This window comes from Xenopus laevis, chromosome 5L (genome assembly GCF_017654675.1).
Source record: "Xenopus laevis strain J_2021 chromosome 5L, Xenopus_laevis_v10.1, whole genome shotgun sequence".
In the NCBI taxonomy this organism is placed as follows: domain Eukaryota; kingdom Metazoa; phylum Chordata; class Amphibia; order Anura; family Pipidae; genus Xenopus; species Xenopus laevis.
In genome coordinates this window covers 24600853-24620486 of record NC_054379.1, presented here as the reverse complement: position 1 = coordinate 24620486, position 19634 = coordinate 24600853, and the positions used below count along the sequence as shown (strand labels likewise).

The following is a 19634-nucleotide window of genomic DNA, read 5'->3' as shown; positions in this document are numbered from 1 at the left end:
TCTTTAGCTTTTTATTCAGCAGCTCTTCAATTTACATCTTAAGCAATGGTAACTAGGGTCCAAATTAACCTAGCAACCATGCATTGATTTGAATAAGAGACTGGAATAGGAGATGGCCTGAATAGAAGGATCAGTAATAAAAAAGTAACAATAAATAAATTTGTAGCCTTACAGAGCATTTGTGTTTTAGAAGGGAGTCAGCGACGGCCAATTGAAATCTGCAAAGAGTCAGAAGATAAAGGCAAATAACTATAAAAAATAAATAATGAATACCAATTGAAAAGTTGCTTAGAATTGGCTATGCTATAACATACTAAAAGTTACCTTAAAGGTAAACCACCCCTTTAACTCCTGCTTTTACTTACATTTGTAGCCAAAACAAAGTGCAAAAATGCCCAGGGGGGAACACAGTTTAGTACACAGCCGGGCTGCACTTCTTTACTAGATATTTATTATTGGCAGAGGAACATAACGCAGGAAGAAGGTGTCTCCTCTAAGGTGAGCAGCCAGTGTGCCGGTATTTAGAATGTCCACTAGATGCCCTCATACCACTAGCCTGTATTGAACAAGTGACATCAACACTCAAGAGAAACAAAGAGGGTGAAAGGAGCCAAAAATTTTTACTAATTAAATACTGAACGTATAAAGTATTCCTTGCCTCGTGCTGCACCCATAGGATTACCTTGTGCCTAACCAGGAAGGGCTAAAAGCTTTCCCCACCGGCAATAATGTGAATCGTTGGTGGTAAAACCCATGTTGCATATCACGGACAGTGGGCAGTTTGGAGCTAATGGCCAGGTTCTGAAGTGCTTTTTCTGGTAGCAGAGAAATCGATTTCTTAATTGAGCACAATTATGTCTAGTTCCTGGCGTTTGAGCAGTGTGATGCACAAGGCAAATCCTGGGCTTTCTGGCAGGGCAAATACAGTCCAATCCTAACCCTCTGTCCCCATATAGACTGTAAGGCAGTGATCCCCAAGCAGTAGCTCATGAGTAACATGTTGCTCCCAGTTGCAGCAGGTGCTTATTTTTAAATAAGTTTTGGTTGTATAAATACCAGGTGCACTGCCAAACAGAACCTCGGTGTAGGTTGACATAGGGGCTACCAAATGGCCAATCACAGAGAACATTTTTCATGCTAATGATGCTCCCCAACACTTTACTTCTGAATTGTTCTCACATGTTCAAAAGGTTGGGGATCCCTGCTGTAAGGCATCTGTCTCCCTGGTTATATTGCAGGGCAGATCCATTCTCATCCTGCAGGTGTGCTGTGGAGAAGCAGTGCCACTATGGGATGGTGGGTAGCTGAAAGGAAAACTTATATAAAGGCCAATGTGCCTAATAACACCTATAGGAAGTCATAGTGGGGCAGTTATTGGTGTGTGCCCATCCTATAATGGGGAAAAATGTGTCCGTCAATGCCATATCTGATTATAGAGTGAAAATTACATTCCCTATTTTTTATTTTGGGGTTTCCCAAGAGTGCATAACCTGAAGACTCTCTGGGCTAGACTCTATAGGCCAGATTGTTGAGGTTGTTTCACGCAGGTAAAAATAATGTGTCCTTGTGTCGCTGGGATGCCCAGTGTGCTAACCATTGGCTGATTATGGGAGCTCAGTTGCTTCCCAAAGACAGAAACTAAGTTACCCTCTGGGGGGAGAGGCATGGGGCTGACTGGGGCACGGGGGTTGCTGGGAGGAGAGGCATGGGACTAAATTCAGCGGAGGGGAATTAGTTGGTAACCCGCCTACGGACCGAACGCACATATTGCCAGGAGCAAGGAAGAAAGCGAATGTTGCTAGGCAAGGGAGGACCGGAAGTATTTTCGAATATAAAGCGTCCAGAAGCAACGTGGGCCGGAAGCGCGCGTTGCCAAGGCGGCCGTTTCTATGGTTACCCGCAGAGCGTTCCTGAGCAAGAGCAGAGATGGAAGCAGAGAGTCTGGCGCTGTCTCTGGAGTTGGTTTCGGGGTCCGGCCTGGGGCTGAGTCCTGAGCAATGTGCGGCTCTGAGATCCTCCCTCCTCCTCTTGCAGAGGGATCTGCGACTCTGTCGCGTCCGATTATGGGGCAAAGTGCTGGGGGTCCGCGGGGACTATGTTATAGCGCAGGGCAACGAGGGGCCCGATCTACTGCAGGGGCGCAAATCCTTCTACAGGTGAGGACTGACCCACAAAAGCTTTCTATTGCTGGGCGTCTCCCCCTCCCATTCTATTGCTGGACTTCTCACCCTCCCATTCTATTGCTGGGCTTCTCACCCTCCCATTCTATTGCTGGGCTTCTCACCCTCCCATTCTATTGCTGGGCTTCTCACCCTCCCATTCTATTGCTGGGCTTCTCACCCTCCCATTCTATTGCTGAGCTTCTCCCCCTCCCATTCTATTGCTGGGCTTCTCACCCTCCCATTCTATTGCTGGGCTTCTCACCCTCCCATTCTATTGCTGGGCTTCTCACCCTCCCATTCTATTGCTGGGCTTCTCACCCTCCCATTCTATTGCTGGGCTTCTCCCCCTCACATTCTATTGCTGGGCTTCTCCCCCTCCCATTCTATTGCTGGGCTTCTCACCCTCCCATTCTATTGCTGGGCTTCTCCCCCTCCCATTCTATTGCTGGGCTTCTCCCCCTCACATTCTATTGCTGGGCTTCTCCCCCTCCCATTCTATTGCTGGGCTTCTCACCCTCCCATTCTATTGCTGGGCTTCTCACCCTCCCATTCTATTGCTGAGCTTCTCACCCTCCCATTCTATTGCTGGGCTTCTCACCCTCCCATGCTATTGCTGGGCTTCTCACCCTCCCATTCTATTGCTGGGCTTCTCACCCTCCCATTCTATTGCTGGGCTTCTCACCCTCCCATTCTATTGCTGGGCTTCTCACCCTCCCATTCTATTGCTGGGCTTCTCACCCTCCCATTCTATTGCTGGGCTTCTCCCCCTCCCATTCTATTGCTGGGCTTCTCCCCCTCCCATTCTATTGCTGGGCTTCTCCCCCTCCCATTCTATTGCTGGGATTCTCAACCTCCCATTCTATTGCTGGGATTCTCAACCTCCCATTCTATTGCTGGGCTTCTCACCCTCCCATTCTATTGCTGAGCTTCTCATCCTCCCATTCTATTTCTGGGCTTCTCCCCCTCCCATTCTATTGCTGGGCTTCTCAACCTCCCATTCTATTGCTGGGCTTCTCACCCTCCCATTCTATTGCTGGGCTTCTCACCCTCCCATTCTATTGCTGGGCTTCTCACCCTCCCATTCTATTGCTGAGCTTCTCACCCTCCCATTCTATTGCTGGGCTTCTCACCCTCCCATGCTATTGCTGAGCTTCTCCCCCTCCCATTCTATTGCTGGGCTTCTCACCCTCCCATTCTATTGCTGGGCTTCTCACCCTCCCATTCTATTGCTGGGCTTCTCACCCTCCCATTCTATTGCTGGGCTTCTCACCCTCCCATTCTATTGCTGGGCTTCTCCCCCTCCCATTCTATTGCTGGGCTTCTCCCCCTCACATTCTATTGCTGGGCTTCTCCCCCTCCCATTCTATTGCTGGGCTTCTCACCCTCCCATTCTATTGCTGGGCTTCTCACCCTCCCATTCTATTGCTGAGCTTCTCATCCTCCCATTCTATTTCTGGGCTTCTCCCCCTCCCATTCTATTGCTGGGCTTCTCAACCTCCCATTCTATTGCTGGGCTTCTCACCCTCCCATTCTATTGCTGGGCTTCTCACCCTCCCATTCTATTGCTGGGCTTCTCACCCTCCCATTCTATTGCTGAGCTTCTCACCCTCCCATTCTATTGCTGGGCTTCTCACCCTCCCATGCTATTGCTGGGCTTCTCACCCTCCCATTCTATTGCTGGGCTTCTCACCCTCCCATTCTATTGCTGGGCTTCTCACCCTCCCATTCTATTGCTGGGCTTCTCACCCTCCCATTCTATTGCTGGGCTTCTCCCCCTCCCATTCTATTGCTGGGCTTCTCCCCCTCCCATTCTATTGCTGGGCTTCTCCCCCTCCCATTCTATTGCCGGGATTCTCAACCTCCCATTCTATTGCTGGGCTTCTCACCCTCCCATTCTATTGCTGAGCTTCTCATCCTCCCATTCTATTTCTGGGCTTCTCCCCCTCCCATTCTATTGCTGGGCTTCTCAACCTCCCATTCTATTGCTGGGCTTCTCACCCTCCCATTCTATTGCTGGGCTTCTCACCCTCCCATTCTATTGCTGGGCTTCTCACCCTCCCATTCTATTGCTGAGCTTCTCACCCTCCCATTCTATTGCTGGGCTTCTCACCCTCCCATGCTATTGCTGGGCTTCTCACCCTCCCATTCTATTGCTGGGCTTCTCACCCTCCCATTCTATTGCTGGGCTTCTCACCCTCCCATTCTATTGCTGGGCTTCTCACCCTCCCATTCTATTGCTGGGCTTCTCACCCTCCCATTCTATTGCTGGGCTTCTCACCCTCCCATTCTATTGCTGGGCTTCTCACCCTCCCATTCTATTGCTGAGCTTCTCACCCTCCCATTCTATTGCTGGGCTTCTCACCCTCCCATTCTATTGCTGGGCTTCTGACCCTCCCATTCTATTGCTGGGCTTCTCCCCCTCCCATTCTATTGCTGGGCTTCTCCCCCTCCCATTCTATTGCTGGGCTTCTCAACCTCCCATTCTATTGCTGGGCTTCTCACCCTCCCATTCTATTGCTGAGCTTCTCATCCTCCCATTCTATTTCTGGGCTTCTCCCCCTCCCATTCTATTGCTGGGCTTCTCAACCTCCCATTCTATTGCTGGGCTTCTCACCCTCCCATTCTATTGCTGGGCTTCTCACCCTCCCATTCTATTGCTGGGCTTCTCACCCTCCCATTCTATTGCTGAGCTTCTCACCCTCCCATTCTATTGCTGGGCTTCTCACCCTCCCATGCTATTGCTGGGCTTCTCACCCTCCCATTCTATTGCTGGGCTTCTCACCCTCCCATTCTATTGCTGGGCTTCTCACCCTCCCATTCTATTGCTGAGCTTCTCACCCTCCCATTCTATTGCTGAGCTTCTCACCCTCCCATTCTATTGCTGGACTTCTCACCCTCCCATTCTATTGCTGGGCTTCTCACCCTCCCATTCTATTGCTGGGCTTCTCACTCTCCCATTCTATTGCTGGGCTTCTCATCCTCCCATTCTATTGCTGGGCTTCTCACCCTCCCACCCACATTCTGCTACAGGTGACTTTTGACCTCCCCCCATAGAACTGCAGGGGTTTTGGCTTCAGTACAAATTGTCCCTGTGAGATTCTGGCTGCTGCTAAAGGATTCAGTGCAGCTGTATGTTTTACTTCTGTACATCTTGTTCCCGGTTCATAGATGACATTTCCCCTCTTGTTTCCCCATCAGCTTGAACTATGTGGATTGGTGCCTCCTGCCGCCTGCGACGGATTCCCTCATTGCTGAGACACAAGTGGTTAAAGGACGTTTTATAGGGGACCCTGCACATGAATATGAACATATCATCCGTAGGAAGTCTGGGGAAGGAGAGTCAGCGGACGAGGAGGAACTCATTGTAAGTGTCCTGTTACATTACTACATTGGCTACTACAGATTTAGCCCAGAAGGCAGTTTGTTCCCTAAATTGTTTTAGAATTAATTCTGCAACTAAGGTACTAATTTAAGAAGAAATGCCGTTAAATAAGATTGGGCAAAGTCGAACAGGCGAGGTACTTTGCATAGACAATACCCACGGTCACATGATGGTACATGTGCATTGCCCAAGCAATACCCAAAGTCACGGGATGTTTCGCCCAGGTAATACCGTCAATAATAGTGCCACACTCACACTAAACCGCCTGTTGAAGCGTCGGGTGCACAGCTGTGTTCCTCTCTGCAAAGGTAAATTCCCACAGTATAACATAAAATCCAGCAGCACTCCGATAAGTGAATCAAATATTTATTCGTGCCCCTAGCCAAGCAACGTTTCAGGCTTATCCAGCTGGAATAGCCAGAAACGCTTGGCTAGTGACACAAATAAATATTTGATTCACTTATCGGAGTGCTGCTGGATTTTATGTTATATTGCCCAGGTAATACCCATATAGCTGTGCCATTGCTTATGAACTTGAACAGTGTTGGACTGGGGGTCCTGGGCCCACTGGGACTGTTATCTTGGGGGCCCCCACACAGTGTCGGACTGGGACACCGGGGGCCCACCCAAAGACCTTAGACCAGGGGCCCACTCTCAGTACTATTATTCTTCCTCTCCTCGCTCAGCCTCTATTCTCCTAGTCTGTTTTCTTTACGTACTATAATCTATTAATCCATCTATTTATCCTCTTTGTTCTCATAAAAATTGGTAATGGCCATGAAATAGGCCGAATGTTTATAAGCAGGAGGGCCCACTGACACCTTGGCCCACCGGGAGTTTTCCTGGTATCCAGGCCGACACTGTACTTGAATGCACATTGTAACATTGAATCAAACTCCTTTCTATAACAAACAAGGGAAAGTTGTGCTCACCACACAGTGCCGTTAGCGCATGCGTGCCGAGCAGTGCCGTCTGCACATGCGCATGGTGATGTGCACGCATGAGCGCCTCCATGCGTGTGCGTAAGAGGCGCATCAGAGAAAGGGGGCGGGGAAATGTATAATGAAGCAATAAAACTCTTTATGAATCAGATGAAAGTTGAGTGTAGGACTGGCCAGACCAGGGATGACTTTGATGTAGTTGGCCAGCTTAAAGGGATATATTTTTTTCAAAACACATTAGTTAACAGTGCTGCTCCAGCAGACTTCTGCACTGAAATCCAATTCTCAAAAGAGCAAACAGATTTTTTTATATTTTATATTTAATTTAGATGACTTGTGCTCTGATAAACCTCAGTCACTCTTTACTGCTGTATTGCAAGTTGGAGTGATTTCACCCCTCCCCCCCAGCAGCCTAACAACAGAACAATGAGAAGGTAACCAGATAACAGTTCCATAACACAAGATAACAGCTGCCTGGTAGATCTATGAACAGCACTCAATAGTAAAATCCAGGTCCCACTGAGACACATTCAGTTACAGTACATTGAGTAGGAGAAACAACAGTGTGCCAGAAAGCACTTCCATCCTAAAGTGCTGGCTCTTTCTGAAAGCACATGACCAGGCAAAATGTCCTGAAATGACGCCTACACACCAAAATATACATATATGGGTTAGGTAGTTAGGGGATTATATAATAAATAGCCGCACCATAGACGCACCGATAATATTGAATGAAACTAATTTTCATACAATATTCAGTGCATGTATATGAAAGACATTAATGTGTTTTGTAGCACCCTGAACTGGAAATCACCTGGAGTTGACACGTTGGCCTTTAAGTTAACTTGTGTACGGGTGTTGATCAGATTCTCTTGTAAATACACCAATACTACAACTAAAAAAAATACACTTGCTGGTTAAGGAATGAAATTTTATATTGTAGAGTGAATTATTTGCAGTGTAAACAGTGTAAATTAGAAATAAAAACTACATCTCAAAAAATCATGACAGGATCCCTTTAAATATATTGCAATATATGGACAGTCAATCTCCTTTTTGCAATATGATTGTAGTAAAGTGGGACACTTGGGCAGTAATTATTTCTCTAATTACAATGATTTGCATTCCGTATACCACACTGGGCTAGGGGGCCTAGGGTTACCCCTCATGGCTCCTAGCAACAGAGGTAGTGCAAGTGGGGCATGTTGGGGGGGGGGGTATAGTGTTGTCCCCAGCATCAGCCAAACCAGTAGTGTAACATGAAGTTACTAGTCCCAAATAGAGCTGTTGTGTTCCTGCCCCCCCCCCTCTCTCCCCGCTGGCCTCTAGTAATATAGCTGGTGCTAAATGAATGTATGAGACAGTCACTTCCCATCTTGCTAGATGGTGCTGCCCTAGGGCAAACCATAATTCCTATAAACTAGGATTACTTAGCCAGTCAGTGCTTTGGTTCTTGATGTGGCCCCTTGTGACACGGCACTGTTTATGTGGCTCAGTTCAGCAATGTTACTAACTCCAGAAAGGTGGGATCAATTCCACTCAGTCCCACTGTGTTTCTATGAGCAGTCACCAGTCATGCGTTGGATATGCTCTCACTTTGCGGCATCTGTAATGCTTGGTATTTATTATGCCTGGCTTATGACTTGGCCTCTGTCATGCACAGACTCACATTAAGGAAGAGGCACGCCTGACGGGCACCATTGCTATGATTGATAAGGAGGCAGCTGTTGCACCACGGGGAGCCTACATCAAGAATCCTGTTGGGCAAGTCGTTGTCAACCACAGCTTTCGAGGTAAGTATGGAAAAGTGGACCACTGGCGGAGGACTGGCTGTGCCCACCAACTCCTTATCTTGGCATAATATAGGCACTTTCTATAGGGTGGGCAGCTTTGTACCAGTGGGTTCCTGTTTCTGGGCTCACAATTAGATCCCTGGTCAGTGAGTGACCGTTTGCTCCAGGGCCGCCATCAGAATTCACAGAGCCCCGTATGACAACATTTTCTAGAACGCAGCACAGGGCAGTTATTTGTGACCTGCTCATCTCCTGGGAAATTATTGTTTAGCGGAAGGAGCACAGCATTAACCCTTTAAATGTTATAGTTCATAGAATCTCTGGCACTGACATGGAAGTATCAACTTGCCAGGACAGTTCACATTTCTGGGTTACATATAACTCTATGGGAGAAGAGCATGGGCCTGTCTTGGCCAGTACCAGTTGGAAGCCCAGCATGATCTGGATGATAGAGAAGCGACAGCAGCGGGCATTACTTATGTGGCACCTGGCATAGATGGACTGGCAGAGTGCTCACACTTTGTGTTTATCAACATGTCAATAATAATAATAATAATAATCAGATTGCTCTCAATAGTGTATTTCTCTCGTGGCCCTGTGGCCCTGTGGCCTTTGCACGCACTCTACATGCTTCTTCCTCTCATTCATTCCTTTAGGCCTTGAGGTGAGTGAAGCGAAGAAGCTGAGCTCCTACTTCCACTTTACCCCCTCGCTGAACCCCAAGAAGAGGTCCCTGTTGGAAAAGGCTGCGCTGGATCCATCTATAGACTTCCTGGACTCACTAGAACATGATATTCCCAGGGGTGAGTAGCTGGGACATTGAGCATAGAGGGATATTATATCATGAAATTTTGCTCATGGCATTTACCACTGATACAGGGGAGAGTGATGCTAAATGTGACCAACTTGAGGGAGAGAGACTGAATTTCCTGCTCTGTATTCCCATATATTCCCAAGCATTATCTAACATTCCCATCCCCCAATGTTATACTATTCCCATACTATTCCCCATGGGCACACTGAAGGTTTGGATTTCATACCAGCCTAGTGCTCTTGGTTATTCTCCCACTATCCAACTTAATCACTCACAAATACTGCTTACTGGCAGTGCTGTAAATATGCCAGGGAACTAGCTGATGACAGCCTATGTGCTGCTATGTTACCAAGAGTTGCTATGACGTGATCGCCCTGGACACAATGTGCAACTAAAGCAAGACTTTATAATGAAAAAAACTAGGGTAACGGCAGACAAGTGAGTAGAAGGGAGGAAGGTCCTTATGGAAGGCAAGAGGTCAGGGAAGTCGGCAGGCAGTAACAAGTCTGTGAGATAGGTAGAAGGTTAGGGAAGTCGGCAGACAGTAACAAGTCTGTGATAATACATCTAAGATATAATTATTGGAGGCAAAACAATCCTATTGGGTATTATTAATGTTTAAATGACTTTCTAGAAGACTTAAGGTATGAAGTTCCAAAAATTATAGAAAGATCCCTTATCTGTATCAAGAAACACACTCCACGATACATTTCCATATGTATTTCCTCCACAAACATTTCCATAATTATTTGTATCACTTTAAGAGGAATTTATATAATGTGGGTAAATATATATATATATATATATATATATATATATATATATATATATATATATATATATATATATATATATATATATATATATATATATATATATATATAAAGCAAGGCATTCACAGGACTTAAAATATGGTGAAAAGAGGTAAAGTTTATTTATTTTTCCAATGTTTCGGTCTTCCTTGAGACCCTGTATAAGGAAGTATATGTATGTCCTCTGCACTCAACCCATTATCAATATATTTAAGACAGAGACATTTTGTGCATACTGCTACTGAAAAATGCCTTACCCTTTAAACAAAACAAAATCCCAAAAGGCATTTTTCAGTAGCGGTATGCACAAAATGTCTCTGTCTTAAATATATTGATAATGGGTTGAGTGCAGAGGACCTCTTGTATTTGTCTATATGTATTTTGTGGTCACAGCCTCATTGCACCCCCGCAAAATGGTTTTAAAAATTAGTGGTGAGCACAACTTTCCCTTTTAACCTCGGAGTTCCATGACCTGTATAAAAGCACAAGGCCGAAGGTGACTTATAATATCCTTATATTTTACAATTGGGGGTACTTTATTCACTATATATCCAGATTGGCTGTGCTGCCCCATTTCCTCTTCTTGATTCCCAGATTGTAGGATATAAAGAGCGTGCAGCAGCCGCGCCAGAGCTCTGCTTTATGAGGTGCTAGGCTGCATGACTGAGGATCAAAGCTCTGGCATTGCTGACTGAGCTGTAAGAATGAGAGTGATTACATATTGCGTGGCCCTGATGTACTGTACTGGGTGCTGATCCACAAATTCCAGAGGCTTCAGCACTCCCCATCTGGCAAAAAGCGCGACTTATATTGTTACTGAGTAACACTCGTACTAGTGAGCCTGGGGTGAAAGCAGTGGCCAGAAAGACCCCGATCCATATAATGGGAAGAATTTGCTGACAAGAGGTCTGTCTCTGTTACAGGTTCCTGGGGCCTCCAGTTTGAGCAGGGGAACAGCGTCCTGATCCTTCGCAGCCTCTTGTGGCTGGGAATGACTTTCTATCATGTGCCCCTCACCCCACTGCACGGGTTCCTTTACATTGGCACCGGAGAGCGTAATCTCGACCTTCCATTCATGATCTAAGCATCTGCCCCTTTCCACAGAGCCATCTCATGGGTAAATGCTAAATTTCACTGTGGGGTCAATTCCTCATCCCCTGCTGCTGTACAACTGGGAATGATCAGTAGTATTTAGATATAATCAGTAGCATGGTCTGTAACTGCACTAGTTCTGCACTGATGTTCCCCTTTGCCCCCAGTGAGTAAGGGCCACTTTTCATGTCCTTGCCCAGAGCCACTAAAATCCAACTATCTCCATGGAAGCTATGTTTGTACAGAACTGCACCCCACTTCCAATAAAGAGCTATTTGCACTGACTTATTAATAGTTCCTAAACAAACCTCCCGTGTGTGAAGTGCACCTTCCTACTGCTTTTTGGGAGTCCAGTAATGACCTTGTGTTCTACTGACAAACTGCACAGGAACATAGATTGCAGCTATCTACCCCAGACACCCCAGGTCTCATTCACTCTGTGCTCAAATGTCCCATGTTTTATAGTGAGGGGAGAGAAGTATGTCAGTGGTATATGGAGCCTTTGCAGCAGTGTCATATTCTAAGGAATTTTGCACATGGGTATCTCTGCTCTTAGTTTTAATTGTTTGTGCCACCTTGTGGCACAATCCATAATCTCTCAAATCAAAGTTAAATATAAAGTTATATATCAATGTAATGCTAAATAGTATCTAAAATCATCTGTTTACACTTGTGGTAATGTCCAGGCTGCTCCTGGATGACCGCGATTTGAGGGAACCATTTACCCTTGCCCCAATGCTTGCCCAAGTCTTGCAGAGTATCCTGCACTTACCACAATGCCACCCAGACTGTAGAAATGTAGCTGCCACTGGTCTAGCAAAATGCTCTGCATCCCTCTAAGTACACACAAGATGCTCTGCAGAACTCTAAGCACAGACAAGATGCTCTGCAGAACTCTAAGCACAGACAAGATGCTCTGCAGAACTCTAAGCACACACAAGATGCCCTGCAGGACTCTAAGCACACATAAGATGCTCTGCAGGACTGTAAACACACACAAGATGCTCTGCAGGACTGTAAGCACACACAAGATTCTCTGCATCACTCCAAGTACGCACAAGATGCTCTGCAGGACTCTTAGCACAGACAAGATTATCTGCAGAACTCTAAGAACACGCAAGATGCTCTGCAGAACTCTAAGCACAGACAAGATGCTCTGCAGGACTCTTAGTATAGACAAGAGGCTTTGCAGGACTCTGTCATGGTGTATGTTACTACATTCTCCCAATGAATCTACAAATCACAATATTGTGCGCAGACCAATAAATCAGTTTTGTAGTGACCCCCTGAATGTGCATTGAGGATACCCCTTTTTATTATCCATTTAATAAGCAGTGCTGTCATTACCCTCTGAGTGCTATTCTCCCATTCTGCAGGTCACACCCCCCTATTTGTTGCACCAGATTGCTCAATAACTTCAAAATGGAAATTAATGCATGCAAGCTGCAAGTGGGTAGCAGCACTGGCACCAGGCACAGTCATTAGAGGTTTTGGCATTATTTGGGGCAGATTTATGGGTGTGAAGAAGAAGTTGTGTGCCGCTCAGTACAAGAGATATAAGGCCGTAGCTGCAGCTGCAATCGCTTGAGGAGGTTCAGACTAAACACATCTTTGTACCAAAGAGAATTGGCCAAGGAAATGCTCACATCAGGTTGGCTCAGCTTCTTCCATCTGGATGGCACAGACCTCACTTCTCTCTGTTCAAGGTGATTCCTTCCAGCGCCAATAGACATTCCACCCTTAATGAGATTCCAGTGAAGTAACTAGGGGGGATCAGCAAATGGAAGCAAATTCAGAGCAGCAAGTTCGCAAAAAAGTGGATTATATTGCTTCAGAGATGATTTATCAGGGTGTCACAATTTATCAAGTAGCCACACTGTGGTTATTGCAATGGGTTATTAGATTGCAGCTCTCAATCAGCTTGCAGAGACAGAATATTTTAACCCCAAAGGGGAAATTGTGATTTGCTCATGGGTCACTGTAAGTGGTAATTGCTCAATTTGCTGCTTCCTTCAGCTTTTATTACAATCATGACAATCATCAGGAGACTCTGCCAAAGAGACCATTCCTTTCCACTGGGTTGTTTGGATCATGTTCGTCTCCAAATGTGTTTCTAACCCAGATAGCCAAAGCTTTAATGTAAAACATGTGTCTTGCCTACAGATACAACTGTCTTAACAGTCAGCCAAGACTCTTGCAAAGCGGTTTCAATTATCAGCCAAGCTATAAAGTAAAGTCACCAGAGCTTCTAGTTCCAATACTGATGGGACATAGAGTCACCAGGGCTTTTACTCTCAGTACTGATAGGATATATAGTCACAGAAGCTTTAGTGCCAGTACTGATGCTACATAGAGTCACCAGAACATCCTGTCCCTGTATTAATGGGATATAGAGTCAACAGAGCATCCTGACCCAGTACTGATGCTACATAGAGGCACCAGAACTTCCTGTCCCAGTATTAATGGGCTATAGAGTCACCACTTTTAGTGCCAGTTCTGATGGGATGAAGAATCACCAGAGCGTCCTTTTCCAGTATAAATGGAATATAGAGCCACCAGACCTTCCTGTTCCGCTACTAATGGGATTTAGAGTCACTGGAGCTTCCTTTCCCAGTACTGATGGGATATCGAGTCACCTGACTAGACCTTTTTGTTCCACTACTGATGGGATATAGAGTCACAAGAGCTTCCTCTCCACTCCCAGTACTGATGGGATATAGAATCACCAGAGCTTCCTCTCCCAGTATTGATGATATTATAGAGTCACCAGAGCTTCCTCTCCCTGCACTGATGGGTTATATATTCACCAGAGCTTCCAGCCCCAGTACTCATAGGATATAGCGTCCCAAAGTACTGATGGGGTTTAGAGCCATGGAGCTTTCTTTCCCAGTGCTGATGGGATATAGAGTCACCAGAAGTTCCTGTTCCACTACTGATGAGATATAGGGTCATTAGAGTTTCTACTCTCAGTAATGATGGGATATAGAGCCACGGAGCTTCCTTTCCCAGGACTGATGGGATATAGAGTCACCAGAGCTTCTTGTCCCAGTACAGATGTGATATAGAGTCATCAGAGTTTCTACTATCAGTACTGATGGGATATAGAGCAGCTGGAGCTTCCTGTCCCAGTACTGACGGGATATAGAGTCACCAGAGCTTCCATTATAGTATTGTAATATAGAGTCACCAGAGCATTTTCACTGACTGGCCCTTTAGGGTGTGACCCTTTAGGATAACACCATTGCTGATTCACTGCATCGAATTCCACATATCTAAGAAATCATAGAACAATGAACATTTTTAGATGAATAGGTTTCAAAAATGTCTGCTGATCAGAACCATATGGAGACCAACTCCATATCATTCCATGGAAAATACTATCCTGCCAACCTACATGGATTTCTGTGGCATTTCTCTCCCCCCCCCCTCACAGCCTGTCCCAACTGCACCTTCCCAGGCTGGGGTAAAGTTGCATCCCACACATGTGCTGCTTCACTACCATTATATGTGAACAGTATAGTTAAGCCATTATGTACAGATAGGTGGGAGCTGTCATATTGTACAGTAAATTGTATAGTTGATTGTGTGCCCATAACATTATTTGTCTATATGTAGGATATCTCTTATCTGGAAACCTATTTTCTACACTTATTCATATATATGGGTGACAGCTGTTCTCCCATCAGCCTCCAGTACCTCATTCCACACCACCACCAGGGCAGAACCCAATTCTATCCATCAGTCTCTAGTATCTTACTCTTCAGGGGACTCCTCAACCCTCCACCAGGGTAGAACCCACCTCTCTCCATCAGCCTCCAATATTTTAAACTTCAGGGGATTCAACTCCACCAGCCTTTTCAGGCTTTTATAGGTGGGTCTTTAGACACAGGGCTATTTGACACCAGCAGCAAAAACTCCTGATTTCTCCACTGGGGCATTAACTTGTGTGCAACTGCTGCTAACCCTATTTACTTAGTTGCCCACAAGCCCCATTTGCTGCCATCACTGCAGACCTGCCTATACTCCATTTTCTGGAGTCATCAGTAGTGGGTTGTTTGGAGGTTGACGTCTCTGTTTCACTCAATGGTCTTAGTCTCACCACTACAATTACCCTTGACAACACTTACTATGTTCTGTCCAAGCCATTCCACCTACCCCGGGGTACATAGTAACATAGTAATTTAGGTTGAAAAAAGACACATGTCCATCAAGTTCAACCTTTTAACTTTTTTTAACCTGCCTAACTGCCAGTTGATCCAGAGGAAGGCAAAAAAAAAAACCCATCTGAAGCCTCTGAAATTTGCCTCAGAGGGGGAAAAAAATCCTTCATGACTCCAAAATGGCAATCGGACTAGTCCTTGGATCAACTTGTACTATGAGCTAACTTCCATAATCCTGTATTCCCTCACTTGCTAAAAAGCCATCCAACCCCTCCTTAAATCTATCTAATGTATCAGTATGTACCACTGATTCAGGGAGAGAATTCCACATATGAACAATTATAGGGACAGATTGCAAGAAGTTGGGATGAACCATTACAAGAATGGTCAGACAGGGGGAAGTGCTGATCAATTACAGGGTTTAACCATTACAGGGGGTGTCAGATAGGGATCTGTGCTGACCAATTACAGGGGCAGATGGAACCAGCAGGGGCAGATCTAAACCATTTTATTAGGAGACATAGGTAGCTGTGCTGACCTATTTTTGGTGCTAGCAGGTGAGAAGCTGGGCTGGTCCATTACAGGAGGTGCTCACTAGGAAGTATTTCAGGGGCTGGTAGAGAAGATTCTGGGTTGATCCATTAAAGGGGGTTCTGGACAAAACACTGTACAGAGCTATCACAGGGGTTGGTAGGGAAGATAAAATTGTGCTGATCCATAACAGGGGAAGCTCAGGGGTGTTTTGTCAATTACAGGGGAGAGACAGTGATTACCTATGGTTACCTGTGGGTTGTACAGCAGATATGGATATGGGGCAGATGATTCTGTCCCAGCTGTGTGGCACAGGGAAATGCCAGGCAGATGCAGATGTTCCTTTAATAGGCTGTATAGTTACTAAACATTCCTGTGGGTGGGGGTGGCGGGGGGGGGGGAGAATGGGTGCCGGAGATGCACATGGAAATGTTTAACCTTGGGTGGTCTCACCATATTATTAAGGAAAGTGTTGATACCAGTAAGAGAATGATCCGTTCCTGTGTTCCTGTGCCAGCGGAACCGTCCAAAGAGATGTATTTGCAGACAAGACTATGGAGATGAAAGTATGTGGGTTGGTTCCAAGACATCACGTTCCTCTTGCTCGGATAAAGAGATTCCAGTTCCAGCACGGAATGAACTTCTGAGTCATTATCGTGCTTTTACAGACTGAGCCGGCCCAGCACTGGGCATCCGAACAAGACGCCAGCTTAAAGGGTAACCATCTGCGAAATGGATTATTTTAGGCACCATAAGGACCCAGCAAGTATCAGGGAATAGAGCAGCATGAGTGCCTGAGTGACATGGACTCTCCAATTTGTATCATATATTTTTTTCACTTAAGTTATCCTTTAATAAGAGGATAGGGATTTGTGTTCCCTGTGACACAAATGGAACACAGACACGTGGGAAATTCGACATCTCGCCCAAGAAATGGACATAGGAAAACTTATAGCACCACTACAGTAGTTGCAAAGCATTCTGGGTAGCACTAAAACACTATGGGGCTCGGGTTCCAATGCTATGGGCCAAATTGCTGCACCACTAGGGGGCCCATGCAGGCAGTGCTTGTGTCCTTGTGCCATCTGTACAAGCAAGCATTAATAACATGGCTCTCCAGTGCCTTGCACACACACTGCCCCCAGCATGTCTGCTCAGAATAATGCTCATGCGATGTTAATGAGAATGCCCATGTGCCACCTACCACACATTCCTTCTATATGCAGCACACCAGAAGTAGGCAGTGCCACATACAGACAGGAACATGGATCATACATAGCTTATTAAGGGCTGGAACTATTGGGAAGAAGAGGCATGTGCCTGGGGGGCAACTGAGGGGCGGTGAGTGCTACTGATACTGATAAACTGACTTCTTTTGCGGGAGGAAGAATCTTAAGCACCAGAAGGAACCCTACACAGATAGTTCCGTTGTTGAAATTGACTCTGACACACTCACAATGGAAGAATCCTTGCAGATAGTACCCAGGACAGAATGCAAGCTCTGCCAAAAATACACACAGAGAATGCTGGGAGCTGCAGTAAAACAGCTGCAAGGATGCATGTTTGGTATCTATGACTACAATAAATATCATCTCTCCGTCTTGTCCTCCATATTTTTCTACTGTTCCTATTTTGTTGTTGTTTACATCTTGCCCTACAGTCTACATCTTCACCTACGTCATATTGACCTTTTATTGCCATCTAGTCTTACTGTCACCACATTGCCCTATTGTCTTTAACTTGCCCTACTATCTCCATCTTGTTCTACTGTTTTAAATTTGGTTCTGATATTTCCATATGATCTCTATTTACTATATTTGCCATCTTGGCTTAGTGCCTCTATTTTATAGTCCTGCTGCCTACTTACCTTGCCTATTTTATTGTCCTATTGTATACTGTATAACTTGTATCACTATCATGTTGCTATTCTGCCATGCTGTCTCCATCTTGAATTTCCATTGCCATTTTGTCCTTCTGTCGCTATCTTGCCTGAGTGTTGTCAACTCGTCCAACTGATATATTTGCCATGATGTATCCCACATCTATTTCTGGGCCCAGGACATTTACCCTATTGACACTGCCTCAAAGACAACTCTGTCTCTATAATTGTCACACACTTGCAGAGCCATACCCTACAATAGGGGTAAAGAAACGTTGAAAAAATGATTTCCCTCGACCAGAAATGGTCTCACAAAGCTCATTTTCCCTCCAGTTACACTCATAAGATACAGGCTTCCTACTGAATCATTTTACAAGGAATTGTATCTCCAAGGAGACTCTGATTTATTACTGACTTGAGTGTCTCTCTTTGTGATCCCTTCCATATGTCCGGCATTTAGAGACTTCACTGAAACGACAGGACAATAACCCATACAATTCTGCACTTGATGACTCAATAGAACACACTGAGAACAGATTAAACCTATGTATCTACCAATAATTTCAGTGACTTCCTGGTATCTTTGGGGGTTCTAAGTCACAACCAGGGGTAGTTTTGACTTCCCTAAGACAGCAACAAAGCAGCAGTTGTAGGTAGTAGCTGGAATATACACCCGTGGGGCCGTGGATATGTAGCTGTGCAATAGCAGGTATAATAGGGAGAGATGGTGCCTATAGTAGCAGTGGGATAATAGTCTCTAGGAAGGGACTGTGGCTGTGGGACAGCAGGTATAGTAGGGAGAGATGGTGCCTATAGTAGCAGTGGGATAATATTCTCTGAGAAGGGAGTGTGACTGTGGGATAGCAGGGTGAGATGGTGCCTATTATAGCAGTGGGGATAATAGTCTCTGGGAAGGAAGTGACTGTGGCTGTGGGATAGCAGGTATAGTAGGGAGAGATGGTGCCTATAGTAACAGTGAGATAATAGTCTCTGGGAAAGAAGGTAGTGTGGCTGTGGGATAGCAGGTATAGTAGGGAGAGATGATGCCTATAGTAACAGTGGATAATAGTCTCTGGGAAGGGAGTGTGACTCTGGGATAGCAGGTATAGTAGGGAGAGATGGTGTCTATAGTAACAGTGGGATAATAGTCTCTGGGATTGGGAAGGGAGTGTGACTCTGGGATAGCAGGTATAGTAGGGAGAGATGGTGCCTATAGTAACAGTGGGATAATAGTCTCTGGGAAGGGAGTGTGACTCTGGGATAGCAGGTATAGTAGGGAGAGATGGTGCCTATAGTAACAGTGGGATAATAGTCTCTGGGAAGGGAGTGTGACTCTGGGATAGCAGGTATAGTAGGGAGAGATGGTGCCTATAGTAACAGTGGATAATAGTCTCTGGGAAGGGAGTGTGACTGTGGGATAGCAGGAATAGTAGGGAGAGATGGTGCCTATAGTAACAGTGAGATAATAGTCTCTGGGAAGGAAGAGAGTGTGGCTGTGGGATAGCAGGTATAGTAGGGAGAGATGATGCCTATAGTAACAGTGGATAATAGTCTCTGGGAAGGGAGTGTGACAGTGGGATAGCAGGTAAAGTAGGGAGAGATGGTGCCTATAGTAACAGTGAGATAATAGTCTCTGGGAAGGAAGGGAGTGTGGCTGTGGGATAGCAGGTATAGTAGGGAGAGATGGTGCCTATAGTAACAGTGGATAATAGTCTCTGGGAAGGGAGTGTGACAGTGGGATAGCAGGTAAAGTAGGGAGAGATTGTGCCTATAGTAACAGTGGGATAATAGTCTCTGGGAAGGGAGTGTGACTCTGGGATAGCAGGTATAGTAGGGAGAGATGGTGTCTATAGTAACAGAGGGATAATAGTCTCTGGGAAGGGAGTGTGACTGTAGGATAGCAGGTATAGTAGGGAGAGATGGTGCCTATAGTAGCAGTGGGATAATATTCTCTGAGAAGGGACTGTGACTGTCTCTGGGAAGGAAGGGAGTGTGACTGTGGGATAGCAGGTATAATAGCAGGATAATAGTCTCTGGGAAGGGACTGGAGATGGAGACATTAAAAAAA

The 19634-nt window shown here is 45.7% G+C and overlaps 1 protein-coding gene across 1 annotated transcript; it reads left to right on the top strand.

Moving 5' to 3' along the window:
- Positions 1-1835: 1835 nt before the first annotated feature.
- Positions 1836-11280, top strand: rsph9.L (radial spoke head 9 homolog L homeolog). The gene is made up of 5 exons (XM_018262113.2): positions 1836-2156; positions 5361-5526; positions 8149-8278; positions 8935-9081; positions 10828-11280. Exons 1-5 carry the CDS (start codon positions 1927-1929, stop codon positions 10986-10988), a joined length of 834 nt encoding a protein of 277 aa, XP_018117602.1. The 5' UTR covers positions 1836-1926; the 3' UTR covers positions 10989-11280.
- Positions 11281-19634: the final 8354 nt, after the last annotated feature.